The 14,575-nt window shown below is 38.7% G+C and overlaps 1 protein-coding gene across 20 annotated transcripts in view; it reads right to left on the bottom strand.

The window, feature by feature from the left end:
- Positions 1 to 14,575, bottom strand: part of LRRFIP2 (LRR binding FLII interacting protein 2) — a 105,392-nt gene that overhangs the window by 84,948 nt on the left and 5,869 nt on the right. For 19 of the 20 annotated variants that reach the window (XM_053904015.1, XM_053904023.1, XM_053904026.1 and 16 more), the window contains one exon: positions 178 to 321. In XM_053904015.1, coding sequence (XP_053759990.1) covers positions 178 to 267 — 90 coding nt within the window. In that variant the 5' untranslated portion in view covers positions 268 to 321. Of the gene's footprint in view, positions 1 to 177; positions 322 to 13,503; positions 13,629 to 14,575 lie in introns of those variants that run through there. The other variant, XM_053904017.1, reaches the window with a different exon arrangement.

Below are 14,575 nucleotides of genomic sequence, written 5' to 3'. Positions count from 1 at the left end.
CCAAATAAAGAGACGGTAACTGTATTTCACTCCAACACATCATTTCGAGGCCACATATAACATCTCCCAGTAAGCATTCTGAAATTAGCTCAGTTAACGAAAGTCTACCGAGATCTACCCCCCACCCCCCCGGCTTTTACAAAGACTCAGTGTTGGGAGGGGGTTTTCCAGACACACCTCTCTGGCAATGTTACTCAAAGCTTCATCTTCTGCAGAAAATCGGTCTTTTACAGGCGTCCTTTTCCTTCCAGAACCAGGCGTCCCCATGTTGTCCTCTTAACAGTTCCTTAACTGTGAAACGTGATTTCACTGTTTTCAGCCCTGAAATAAACAGACACAGAATAACTTAGGATGTTTCTCTTTGTATCACTTTAAAGCTCCTTTATACATTTGCTTTTAGAAATGTGAAGTTATATTTCTGAATTTAATTTACATGTAAATTAGTCACCAAATACTTTTTCCCACTATCAAATTATGCCAATAAATTTTAGAATACTTAAATTTATACTTTTTTACCATACTACTCACGGCAACCTACTAGAATGTGTGGTAATATTAGCCTCAGAAAACTGCGGTCAGTAGTAATTCTTATCAGTATACAGTATACTTATCAGTATAAAATTAATACAGGTATTTCTAAAACTTATTCCCATTCCAGAGCAAAAAAAAAAAAAAAAAAAAATTTCAGAAAAGTCATTCAGTCTAAAGCTCTGAAAGAACATATCAAGAAATTTTAGTATAGAACTTTAAACTTACAAAGTTGGGTTAGGGTTAGGGTTAGGGTTTAAACTTACAAAGTTGGCTGTTTAATGTAATTTAAGAAACAATTCCAATTAAACTATTACCACGTAAAAGAACAAATGAAGGCTTATTATTCTGCAATTAACAATAACTAACACTGTCCACACAACAAATATCTGAGTGCCTGTCACTGCCAGGTACTGTGGAAAGTGCCAAAGATACAGTGACAAATTAAACTGACTCAGGCCAATGATTAAGAACGTATCTGTGGATCTATTATTATTGTGGTTATTATGAAAGAGACCTATTTTTACAAAAGAGAGAAGAAAAATTCATCTGCCAGGATTAAATAATAGGGATAATAAAGATCATCTAACCTTCCAAACACATGGTATTTGAAATTAAAGATTCCCATGAGAAAAAGCATCCCCATTTGCATGACCTCCCTCTCTCCTATACACATTCCTGAGAAGTACGGCTCATTTAGTAAAATACTCATTAACTTAAAAATTTTTTTTTCCTAGCTTTAACAAAATAAACTGACAAAATTTCATTACACCGTGAGTCACAAAGGAATTCTCATGTAAGTCTGTCCCAGTAGAATAAACTATATAAAACTCCAAGTGACTTTAATGTGTTGGAATTTACTTGGTTCAGGCAAACTAAAATAGAACTTCATCAATTCACTCTTCTAAAAAAAGTCTTCTCCAATGAAAATGCAGGCCATTCCCCTCTTATCTGACACCATTTCTTATTCCCACATAGCTAGCATGCTATGTTTGTCAATCAAAATGAAGACGGATGATAATTCATTGCCCTGCCACAGAAAATCTATCTGGGCACGATAAGCAATGGAAACAAAGAGAAAGAATGTAGGCCTGAAACCAGCAGCTGATAAGTCCCAGCCACAGATCGAGACAATTTCTGAAAAGCTCGGTGCTGGTTTTTCAGAAGTCTCCCATCATCCTCATGCTCAGCATCATTTTAAAGACCATACACTCTAATAGTAACAATGCACAAATACTAGTCACCTACTGAGAAAAAAAGCAGCATTAACGCTTTTCAAAGACAGGAGTGACAATTTAACCGATGCACAGTGATATCACCCAGTATCTGTCCTTCAGCTAGCTTTCCAAGGGCACATTCAAAGACAATTCACAGAAACAGGAGACAAAAGCAGGCATTTTCTAATTCCAGGAACATAAAAACAATTATAGAAGAAATCAAGATTTTATCAAAAGTTTAACAGCGGTTTCATTAGAAGGAAAAGAATTATGGCTGCGCTTTTTCTTCTTCTTTTTGATTCTCTAGCATTCCAACAACATCAGGGAGAGATGCACTTAAAAACAAAGTAATAAAAACACTCAGATCCAAGGCTCAAAGAAGAAAGTGGCCCCAAAGTGGATCCCACCCAAGTCAGGCCCCGTACACCACACAGCTGACACACACTCTCTGAAGCCACTGCTGGAGACACTCTTTTGAATGTATTTCTTTTTCCTCTTTTTCCATAACCCATTTCCTTCTTTCTCAACAAACACTGCCCTACACCTCAGACCTGTCAGGATATTCCTAGCACACAGATTTACATAAAGAATTATCTTTTCTTAAAAATGCTCCAAACGAAACCGTCCCAACAGGCTCCGGGCTAGCCAGCCCTGCGAGAAAGATGACAAGAAAAAAGAAACACAGGATAAGCGGGAAATGGGAACAACTTCTGGTCCTCCTTGTCCTTCTTGTCGTATCTATAGGGGGTATCTCGTTTCAATGACTCATTGGTCAGGTCCTATCACCATTTTCAGGTGCACATGAGGCAGATCAACCATTACCGATGTCAAAAAGCAATCTAACGTTTTTGAAAGAACTACACGATTTGTACTCTGTAGGCAGACATCCTCACTAATACTAGAAAGGGTAAAGCTTTTCAGCTCCTATGCAATCTATCTTCAAAATGACAAAAATAAGGATACAGACTCAGAAGGTGATCTCAGATAGACTATTTCCAGTTTCTGATCCTGAAGGACTTTCAGTCAATTTCTATCGCAAGGTTTCCTCAAGTCCACATTCTTCAGGAGCCATATTCATCTCTTCCGGCTTTTCCTTAATGGTATCAACCAAACCCAGAGCTAAACCTTTACATCCACCGCCAAAACCAAAACTGCCCACATTTCTGTCAAGTCCGTCACCCAGTGCGAAGCTGATTTTCTCCAGCTGCTTTTGTCATTAAGGATCTGCTACCTAAGGGAAAGTAGGGAAGTACCTTCAAGGATGTTGTGAAACCTAAACCTTCCAAAACAGATCAACAAGGCTTTCTCTTCTCCAATGAGCTTCACATGCAATCGATTTCTGAAAAATAGGCATTATGCCACATGAAGTGACACTCAAATCATGATACTGTTCACTTTTGTGAGAACAGAACGGGGATGTAGTATCAGTACGTCACATTCTAAATATAGCCCACTTCGAGAGTTCTGTCTGGATCCCAATAGCTGCAGTTCCTTTATATCTGAGTACTTCATCCTGGGGGACTCAAAACATTGGCATAGGTCTTTGTGTCAGGGCCCTCACTACAGTTAACGCCAGTCTGCGCAATAAAACATTTGCTAGTTATTCGGCAAATCCCAGCAGCTGGAATGGCACTTGAACTAAAGACGAATGTGAGCACAGCTGTTGCTACTGGACTAAATTTAAAGAGAGAGGATCTGAGTTCAACGGCTACCCTGCCCTTTCCCGTGCCTGAGCCTTGGTTTCTTCACTCACGGCACAGACAGATCAACCATCCAGCTATCCGACACGGTGAACGGGAGGCTCAAGTGAGTTCAGACGAATGCGAACACTCAATAAACTCATAAAGCACTCCATAAATGTTTCAAGCGTCTTAAATTAACTATCTCTTTACACATTTAGCTTATGAAGTAGACAAAGGGGCAATCCTTGCCTTTCTTTACATGTTCATACGCTTAACCAAAACACCCTCAAGTTATTTCCTCCAGCATGCATTATGTGGCATCATTAACAATGTTAAGAATATTTGCTGAAGCATGGAACAATCTAGAAAAAATAGAAACACCTTAAATTATAATCATTATACTACGTAGCACTTTTACGTAATAAAAAAATTTTAAAAGAAAAAAATTTTAAGGTGTTTCGTGGTATTCAAAGTCTTATTTTTGAAAATCCAAATGAATACCCAAGTTTTAGAAGTATGGCCTTATGATGGGAGTTAGTGCCCTTATGAGAACACAAATGACTTAGAACATAGAGGTCATTTAATGATGGTTCACTTAAGATCTTTCAATGTAAATTTTACCTCAAAAGAAAAATTCCTCTCAACAAACACTAAACTCTAGTTAATAAGACACATGGTAAATATTTAGGGTTGAAGCGAGTGATATCTGCTGCTTATTTTGAAATGCATCCACCCTCCCAAAAAAAGATGTAACAATACATAGAAGAATGGATAAAGGATAGTACGAGATAAAGTATAATCAAATAGTAGTAGTGGAATCCAGGTAGTAAGTACATGAGTGTTCACAGTAGAACTCTCTTCAACTTTTCTGTATGTTTCAAAATGTGTACAATAAAGTGTTAGAAAAAATAACTGGTTGAGAAAGATAGATTAACCAAGGGAACAAAAGACATGGGAACTGGGAATTTCAACCAAAATCTTGATTTTTACTGTAATCACAGTACAGAAGAATACCAATAGTTATGTATACATTAGAAAGATTATAGGCAAAGGAGAGAATGGCTCCACTGCTGGCTAGAAGAGAAAGAAATGAAGAGGGAAAGGCAGGGGAGGAGCAAAGCGGCAGCAGAGGGAGGTAGGGAAGGAGGTAGGGAGGCATGAGGGAAGGTAGGCAGGTAGGCAAGAGGAAAGAATTAACAGTTAAAGACATCAATCCTGCAAATATCTAGATGAGATTCAGAAAATGAATAAATCATTAACAGAACCTACGGAAAGAATAAAAGGTACATCTAGAAATTGAGGCTAAGTATAAAATGAAAATATGGGGGGGCGCCTGGGTGGCTCAGGCAGTTGAGCGTCTGACTTCAGCTCAGGTCATGATCTCAAGGTTTCTGAGTTTGAACCCCACGCCTGGCTCTGTGCCGACAGCTTGACTCTGGAGCCTTCTTCAGATTCTGTGGCCCTCTCTCTTTGCCCCTCCCCCGCTCACGCTCTGTCTCAAGAATAAACAAACGTTAAAAAAGAAAGATGGAAAGAAGGAAAGAAAATATGCATATATGAGGCAAAATTGGAAGACCCGGCAGAACATGAAAGGTAGATGTTAAACACAAACTAAATCTCAGGAGAATATTAAAACCTAGAATGGTTAAATTAAGCTTACATTTTACAAAATACAATGCTTATTATATTTCTTATATTTTATATTTCCATGAGAACCTGTATAATCACATCTCCAACTTCCACATTCAGTAGTCCTAAGAATTAACAAAAATTTAAAGTGTCATATTTTGAATACATACTGCTCACACACACCCAAAACAACTGCAAATCTTTCCATTTCCTACTTTCATAAAGATGACATACAGTGGTTGCACTTCCTTCCTTGCTAACCATGTTTAAATAAATTAGCTCTAATGGGCTGTATGTTTGACATGATTTACAATACTATTTTCATCAACTGTGCAGAACTCATATTAGGAAGATGTGCTCTTAACCAACAACTGTATTCTCAGTATGCCCTGAGAAGTAAACCATTTTCTAGTATCAAATTCTCTCCTTTTCCTATGCCTTTTAAAAAGTATGTCACTGGGGCGCCTGGGTGGCTCCGTCGGTTAGGCGTCCGACTTCAGCTCAGGTCACGATCTCGCGGTCCGTGAGTTCGAGCCCCGCGTTGGGCTCTGTGGTGATGGCTCAGAGCCTGGAGCCTGCTTCCGATTTTGTGTCTTCCTCTCTCTCTGCCCCTCCCCCGTTCATGCTCTGTGTCTCTCTGTCCCAAAAATAAATAAACGTTAAAAAAAATAAATAAAAAAAAGTATGTCAGTGTGTCAACTATACTCAAAAAAAAAAAAAAAAAAAAAAAAAGCACCCCAGAAATGTTATGTATAGACATACACTCAGAGGATGAAAGGAAGGGAGAGAAAATCACATATTGCTGAGGACAGGTCAGACGCATGCCATAAAGCAGAACAGAAAAAAAAAAAAAACCAACAAAGTATTAGGGAGAACAACCGACAACCGAACCTTAGGCAGCAAAAAACAAAGATAAAACCAAACACTAGGAAGATATAGGGAAGCATGCAGTAAAGATGTGATTTTTTTCTAATGTTTATTTATTTATTTTGACAAAGAATGTGAGCGAGCAGAGGAGGGGCAGAGAGAGAGAGGGAGAGAATCCCAAGCAGGCTCTGCACTGTCAGCACAGAGCTCAATGCGAGGCTTTATCTCACAAAACCCGACACTCAACCAACTGAGCCAGCCAGGCGCCCCCCACGTATCCTTTCCTAATGGTGTTCTCTGAAGCACAAAAGCTTTTATTGTGAGGAAGTCAATTTACCTATTTTTTCTTTTGTTGTTTCATTCAATTTGATGTCATTCCTAAAAAAGCACTGCCTACCCAAATATCCCAATGACGTATTCCTATGTTTTCTTCTCAGAGTTGTACAATTTTAGCTCTTACTTTTATGTCTATGATCCATTTAGAGTTAATTTTTGTATATGGTATGAGGCATGGTACCAACATTATTCTTTTGCCTGTGGATGTCAACTTGTTCTAGTACCATTTGTTGAAAAGACTATTCTTTCTGCAACTGAATGGTCTTGTCAAAAACCAACTGACCCCGAAAGTAAGGGTTTATGCGTGGACCCTCCATTCTATTCCACTGATCTATCTAGATCCATATCAACATAAACATCCTTCTGTCAGTATCATACTATTTTTTATCTTCTAATGTTTGTTTATTTTTGAGAGAGAAAGCAAACACAAGCAGGGGAGGAGCAGAGAGAAAGAGGGACAATGGATCCAAAACGGGCTCTGAGCTGTAAGCCCATAGCCTGATGCGGGGCTTGAACTCATGAATCATGAGATCATGACCTGAGCTGAAGTCAGATGCTCAACCGACTGAGCCACCCAGGCATCCCTACAATAACTTTTAAAACTGGGACGAGTGAGTCAACTTTGTTCTTCTTAAGATTCTGGTGCCTTATATTTCCAAATAAATTTTAGGATTAACATGTCACTTTAAAAAAAAGAAAAGCAGCTGGGATTTTGATAGGGATTACATTAAATCTACCGTTCACTTTGGGAAATATTACCATCTTAATATTAAGATTCCAATCAATTAACATGGGATTTATTCAGACCTTTAATTCTATTCTATGTTTTGTGATTTTCAATGAGTATTTCGCATACTTCTTTTATTAAATTTATTCATATATCACAGGGGCCACTTTAAAGCTCAAATAGACATAAAAGTTTCTATAAACTGTAAAATGCTATGGAAATATGTGATATCGCCGACACTAAAAAACAAAATATGTAAAATCACAATAGGCAAAAGAGAAGGTAGTGAAGTATAGAATTCAGAAGTATATCCCATGGCTAAGGTTAATCTTAATTGAGCCACAGGTGGGTGAGGGAATTGCATATTTTCAAACACAAATATAATCCAACACTACATCTATATACTTAGTAGGAAGGCATTTTTCACTATTTCTAATTTACTAGGCATGTGGCAACAATAAAAGGAACTGGAAATCCTTTTCCTGAACTATACAAGTGTGTGTTTTCTTTGTGGAGCAGACAGAATTATTACTGAAATACTTCTTCCGTCAAAAGAAATGAAAATCAAAACCAACATGACAGAAGTGTGCTAACTAACCTGCGTTACTGATAATACAATAGATGGGGCCAGAATTAAGCCCCAAAGGAGAAAAGAACTTAAATTAGCCTTACACCTTCTAATTCTAATTCTAATTCATCACTAAGATGAATTCTATTGACAATACTTATACTAACTATAGTCTAATAAAAAAAGTAAAACTTAAAACATAGTGCAACAAGAGGAAAAATTACTTATCAAAAATTGATAAATATGATTTTAATTTGTTTTTAGTAAAACCACACACAAAACTGAAAATGACCCAAATTGACAGCAATAGCTTTAAGTCAAGGCCAATCAACATGATGTAATAAATTGTGGTAGTAGAAAACTCACGGAAAGGAAGCAAAGACAAGGACATATTTTGATATTATGCCCATAAGGTACAAAAAGATAACAAAACCATGTATACGGTATGACTGCAAATATGTAAAACCTCATACACACGAATAATGAAGAACATAGGCAATATGTATAAAACAGAATTTTCCTTTTTTCATAAGCTTTATATATTGTGAAAAAACACTTTATCAAAAAAATGATTTAAATTAAAAGCTACAATTATGGGCTAATTCATAGTATGAAAATATAAACTTAAAGGACTAACCAACTTTGAAATTATATTAATAAACTGATAAAGAGGAAAGATTTATTTAATCTGTCAGAGCAACTGCAAAGTAAGACTATAAAAATTTATGTTGGTCATCTCTGGTAAAACTATAATTTTCCAACAGATTTCCCAGTAACCATCACTTTTATAGGCATAATGAAATTCTAACTAAGTGGGAAACACATTGCTAATTTTAAACAGAATGGGCACCACTGGATTAACTTTGAAAATTAAAAATCTGGCTTGCATCAAGTCAAAATTAGAACAAAGAAGCAAGCATTAATTCCTCTCAAGTCCTGGGGAAAAGCACTAATTTTTCAGCCTACAACTTTTATTATCGAAGCAAAATCCTTTGAAATTTTCAGCTTTTCCTGAAGACCTTTATTCTATGAACGCTTCTACCCATGTAGCTCGCTGAGTGGAAAGTACAATAGTAGTGCCTTGAGATGCTCTTGGAGTAGAAAGGGAGAGGCCAACATCTCTCTTGAGCCATGTCGGTCAGGTTTGTACAGCTTAAACCTGTCTTACAGAGGGCAAAGGAATGCCCTGAGACGGGAGGCAACACACCAATCAGGCCCATAAAAGGGAGGAGTCAACCAGATATCGTGCAACGTAAGTTCAATGTTCACAAGGGAAGGATTGGAGGAGAGAGCCGAGCTGGCAGTACAGCTGCGAGTAGCCAATCCACGTGCCATTCCAGTCGAAAGCCACACGCCACGAGCTCCACCTTCCATTCACGACTTCTGCTCCAAAAGACCTCACGCCGACACTGGGGTGGCTCCTTTGTATACAAATAAAGAGAAACTGACCCTTCCTCCTCCCACAGAAACTTCCCCGGAAGTTACGGACACGAGACGCCAGATTCAAAGGGTCCACAGAATGCTCAACACAAGTCCTGAGTCAATACCAAGGTGTTTTGGAGCGAATTACCACAGTGAATTTCAAACACCGAAGACAAGGATGATGTGACAAGCTTCCGTGGGTGGGAAAATAAGGTTACACAGAAAGCATTAACCATCAGAATGGCTTTAAACCCTAAAAAGTGATTCTGGAAACAAGAAGACAATCGACTGATGCCTTCAAACTTCTGAAGGAAAGCTGCCGACAACCTGCAAGTAGCCTATGCCAGTCAAACCATTCTATTCTCGTACGTGACGATTAAAGGCCTTTTCAGACACGCAAGGTCTCAAAAACTTACCTCTTTGATATCCTTTGTCAATAAGCTACTAGAAGATATGCTTCATAAAAGAAAAGAGAAACTCAAAGGAGCCGTCTATTCCACAGTCACGCAGGGACTCACGCACCTTCCGCTGCTTCCCAAGTCACAACTGACACAGACGTGAGTGGGACACACACTTGAACTGTATTAAAGAAGGCTAGGCTATCCTGGCGAACAGACAGAACAACGCGGTAGAGCTAATCCACTTTTCAAAATTAAACCACACGTTGATTAGAAATCCACGTACGGAGGGGAGAATGGGACTGCAGAGTTGGGTGGGGAATGGTCCCAAGAAGAGTGATTAATTAACATGTAAAACGGTATTGTGATTGCCTGCAGCGGAAGGCGTGCATTACAGAACACACACGGGAACTCCTAGGGTAATTATAATGCCATTTCTTGACCTAGGCAGCGAGACACAGATGCTCATTGTATTGTTCTTCCTCAAACTGTATTTCTGTTTGATATTTTTCTGTATTTCAAAAACTATCTTATTCAAAAGAAATTAGAGAGACAGGATGAGGCATTTGAAAAATCTCCTGGAGGGCTGTTTGGGTGGCTCAGTCAGCTAAGCACCCCATTCTTGATTTTGGTTCAGTCATGAATCTCATAGTTCATGAGATTGAGCCCCACGTCGGGCTCTGAGCTGACAGCAATGAGCCTGCTTGGGATTTTCTCTCCCTCTCTCTTTCTCTCTTTCTTTCTCTCTCTCCCTCTTTCTTTCTCTCTCTACCCCTCCCCAGCTCAGGCAAGTACCCGTGCTCTCTGTCTCTCTCTCTCTCAAAATAAATAAACAAACAAACATTAAAAAAAAATCTGTTGGAGCACTTGGGAAAAGTAAGGTGAACAGAAAACTAAGCCAAAAAAAAAAAAAAAAAAAAAGGAAAACCCCTGGAAACACTCCTGGAAAAAACTGAAAGTTAAACACGAAAGAAAACAATCGTGGTAGAAAACCTGGCTGAACAGTAAACAATATTTATTTAGTTATGGTGAAAACACCAACTATTGATTTAAAATTGCAAAACTGGGATGTTGCAGAGAGGAGAAGTGGGAGGAAAATAATAAAATACAAAAGAACAATAAAACCACCAGTAATACCTCAACTGCACGCACGTTTTTCAAAGTATGTGTTACTTTGTAAGATGCTTCTTTTAACTGCATATGTATGTTTTTTCAACAAAAATGGTTTATAAAGTATGTGCTATTTTGTAATCAGCTATGGCAGACAGACTCTAAGGTGGCTCCCCACCATTATCCCCCCTCCTTCTGTTCCCATCTTTGTGTAAACACCTCCCAAAGAATGTGGCCAGGACTTGTGACTTGCTTCTAACCAACAGAATAGGACAAAGGTTATGAGATGTCATTCCCATGATTATGTTACCTTATATAAGACTAGCCAGCCAGCAGACTTGCTCTAGACTCTCCCTGATGATTCGACGATGTGGTTCTATCAGGAAATACCACAGGGCCAAGAAATTCAGGTTGCCTCTAAGAGCTGACAGCAGCCTTCGGGAGCCCGAAGACAGCCTCCAGATAACCTTTAGCTACCTTAAAGTGAGCGCTAGTGAGCAAGAAGCTTCAGTCCAAACACCACAAAGAAATTAATTCCGCCAAGCCTTCCTCGGTGAGCCTGGAAGTGGATTTCATCACGTAAGTCTCCAGGAGAGAACTCAGCCCGGCCAACACTTTAATGGCAATCTCATAGGACCCGATGCAGAGGACTCTGCTCAGCCATGCTCAGATTCCTGCCCCATAGAGACTGTAGGATAATAAATGTGTGTTGTTTTAAGCTGCTAAATTTGTTACACTTGTTACACAACACAGAAGACAAGTGCAACAGCTTTTAAAACTCTGGATGAATAAACCCAGCAAAGGGGACAGGGAATAAAAAAGTCAACACAAAAAAGCCAGTTGCATTTCTATGCACTAGCTATGAACAATCCAAAAAGGAAATTAAGAAAACAATTACATTTACAATAGTATCAAAAAGAATAAAATACTTAGGGAAAAAACTTAACCAAGGAGCAAAAGACCTGTACGCTAAAAATTACAAAACATTGCTGAAAGAAAAAAAGAGACATAAATAAATGGAGAGCCACCCTGTGTTCAAAGACTGGAAGACTTACCACTGTTAAAATGTTAACACTACCCAAAGTGATCTACAGATTCGATGTACCCTCTATCAAATCCCAATGACATTTTCTGCAGAAATAGAAAAACCCATCCTAAAACTAAAATGCACATGGAATCTTAAGGGACCCTGAAGAGCCAAAACAATCTTGAAAAAGAAGAACAAAGTAGAGGTATCACACTTCCTGATTTCAAAACTTAACTAGAAAGCTACAGTAACCAAAACAGTGTGTTACTGGCATATACCACAAACAAAAAATAACTCACACTAGATCAAAGAAATAAGGGTAAGCTAACACTATAAAACTCTTAGGAAAAAACATACATGAAAACTTAACGACGCTGGATTTGGCAATGATTTCTTGGATATGATGCCAAAAGCCCAGGCAACAACAACAACAAAAAAAGTAGATAAACTGGACTTTATCAAAATAAAACCTCTGTGCATCAACAGACACTATCAGGAGAAAAAAGTGACCCACAGAATGGGAGAAAATATTTGCAAATCGTACATCTAATAAGGGATTAATATCCAGAATACCTACAGAACTCCTAAAATTCAACAACAACAACAACAACGAAAAGAACCCAAATCAAATCCAGGCAAAGGACCTGAATAGATATTTCTCCAAAGAAGATCTATAAATGGCCAAGCAGCACAAGAAAAGATGCTACACATCACTAGTTATTTGGGCAACGCAAACCAAAACCACACTGAGATACCGTCTCACACCCATTAGAATGGCCATTATCTAAAAAAATAATAAGTGTGTCAAAGATGCAGGAAACCAGAACCCCTGTACACTGCTCTTTGGACTATGAAATGATCGTCTGCCATGGAAATTTTTGGCCATTCCTCAAAAAATTAAACATAGCATTGCTATGCAATCCACTTACGGGTATACACCCAAAAGAAATGAAAGCAGGGACTCAAATAGATATTTACATACTTGTTTTCATAGACAGCAGCACGATGCACCATAGCCAAAAGGTAAAAGCAAATCAAGTACCCATCAACAGATAAAGGGACAAACAGGATATGGAATATTACTCAGCCTTAAAAAGGAGTTAAATTCTCATGCATGCTAATGAACTTTGAGAACACTGCACCAAGTGGAATACGCCAGACACAAAACAGAAATACATCATTCTGCTTATATGAAGTACTTAGAGTAATCAAATTCATAGTGACAGAAAGTTGAACAGTGGATGTCAGGTGCAATGGGGAAGGAGGAGTTATTTTTTTAATGGGCACAGAGTTTTAGTTTGGGATGATGAGAAAGTTCTGGAGATGGATGGTGGTGAAGGTTGCACAACAACGTGAACGTACTTAACCCCACTGAATTATACACTTAAAGTAATTAAAATGGTAAATTTTATATTATGTACACATTTTTTAATTTTCTTAATGTTTATTTTTGAGAAAGAGAGAGACAGAGCGTGAGCGGGCGGGAGGGGCAAAGAAAGAGGGAGACACCGAATCCGAAGCAGGCTCCAGGTTCTGAGCTGTCAGCACAGAGCCCAACACAGGGCTCAAACTCACCAGCCGTGAGATCATGACCTGAGCTGAAGTCTGATGCTTAACCAACTGAGCCAACCAGGTGCTCCTATATTATGTATATTTTAACGTACTTTTTAAAAAAAACAGATAGCAAAGGGTGAGTTGGGTAAGACAGGAGGACAGTGACTCTCTACTTAGACGTGGCAATATCCACGAGAGGGGAAAAGACATCCAATGTAAAACTGAATTGTTTTTCTATCTTTAGTCCTATAATCCTTGGGTCACTTAAACAAAATCATTTTTTTAAACTTTTTTTAATAGCAACAACATGTATACTTACTAATTGTATTATTTATTGTTACAAAGTAGTTAAACCATTTAACAGGGAAATAGGGGAGCCCATGTGGCTCAGTAGGTTTTGCGCCTAACTCTTGATTTCCATCCAGGTTATGATCTCACCGTTCATAGGACAGAGCCCCACGCTGGGCTCTGAGCTGACAGCAAGAAGCCTTCTTGGGATACTCTCTCCCTCTCTGTTCCTCCCCTGTTAGCATATGCTCGTGTGCTCTCTCAAAATAAACAAACTTAAAAGAAAAATCAGAGAAGTAAATATTTTAACATCCTAATCCTCTGCATACAGTATACTGTATTTTACTTAGACAACAGAGACCCAAAAGAGTGCTCCTGGCTGTTAAAATGTTTCTACTTAGGAAAGTAGGGTCTATAGAAGAAAAACAAAGTGATTGGAACAAGGAACTTTAAAATTAGTTTCCTAAACAGTAAAGCTTTGTTATGTCAAAATTAGTTAAGGGGCACCAGGGTGGCTCAGTTGGTTAAGCATCAGACTTCAGCTGAGGTCATGATCTCACGGTTCGTGGGTTTGAGCCCCGTGTTGGATTCTGTGCTAACAGCTCAGGGCCTACAGCCTGCTTCAGATTTTGTGTCTCCCTCTTTCTCTATCCCTCCCCCACTTACTCTCTCTCTCTCTCTCTCAAAAACTAAATATTAAAAAAAATGTTTTTAAACACTAGTTAAGAGTTTGGTGTTCATAATGAAAAAAAAAAAAAAAAAACCCAAAAACTAAGATATACAAGGTTCAAAGTGAAAACAATGAAAGAGATGAACTACAATTCTTTAAGAAGGGTTTTACTATCTCACTCCTGAGAAAATAAAAACACCCTGGGGTGCCTGGGTTGCTCAGCTGTTTGACTGTCTGACTCTAGCTTTCAGCTTAGGTCATGACCCCAAAGTCATGGGTCCAGCCCTGTGTTGGGCTGCACACTGAGCATAGAGCCTGCTTGGGATTCTCTCTCTCCCTCTGCCCCAACCCCCTGTTCAAGATCTCTCTCTCTCTAAAATAAAAAAATTAAAATATATATACAAAATTTTTAAAAACCCTGTTACACACTTTGTACTCAAACGCTTTTCCCAACCTCTTCTCTTTTCCACTCTCTCTGCTCTGCACTATCCTCCCCTCCCCCCCCCACCTCCCCACCGCCTTTTTTTCTGGTAGGGGAAGGCTGAAACAGGG

This window comes from Panthera pardus, unplaced genomic scaffold, assembly GCF_024362965.1.
Source record: "Panthera pardus isolate Hobbes unplaced genomic scaffold, ASM2436296v1 HiC_scaffold_16, whole genome shotgun sequence".
In the NCBI taxonomy this organism is placed as follows: Eukaryota; Metazoa; Chordata; class Mammalia; order Carnivora; family Felidae; genus Panthera; species Panthera pardus.
This window is presented reverse-complemented; position numbering and strand designations above follow the sequence as displayed.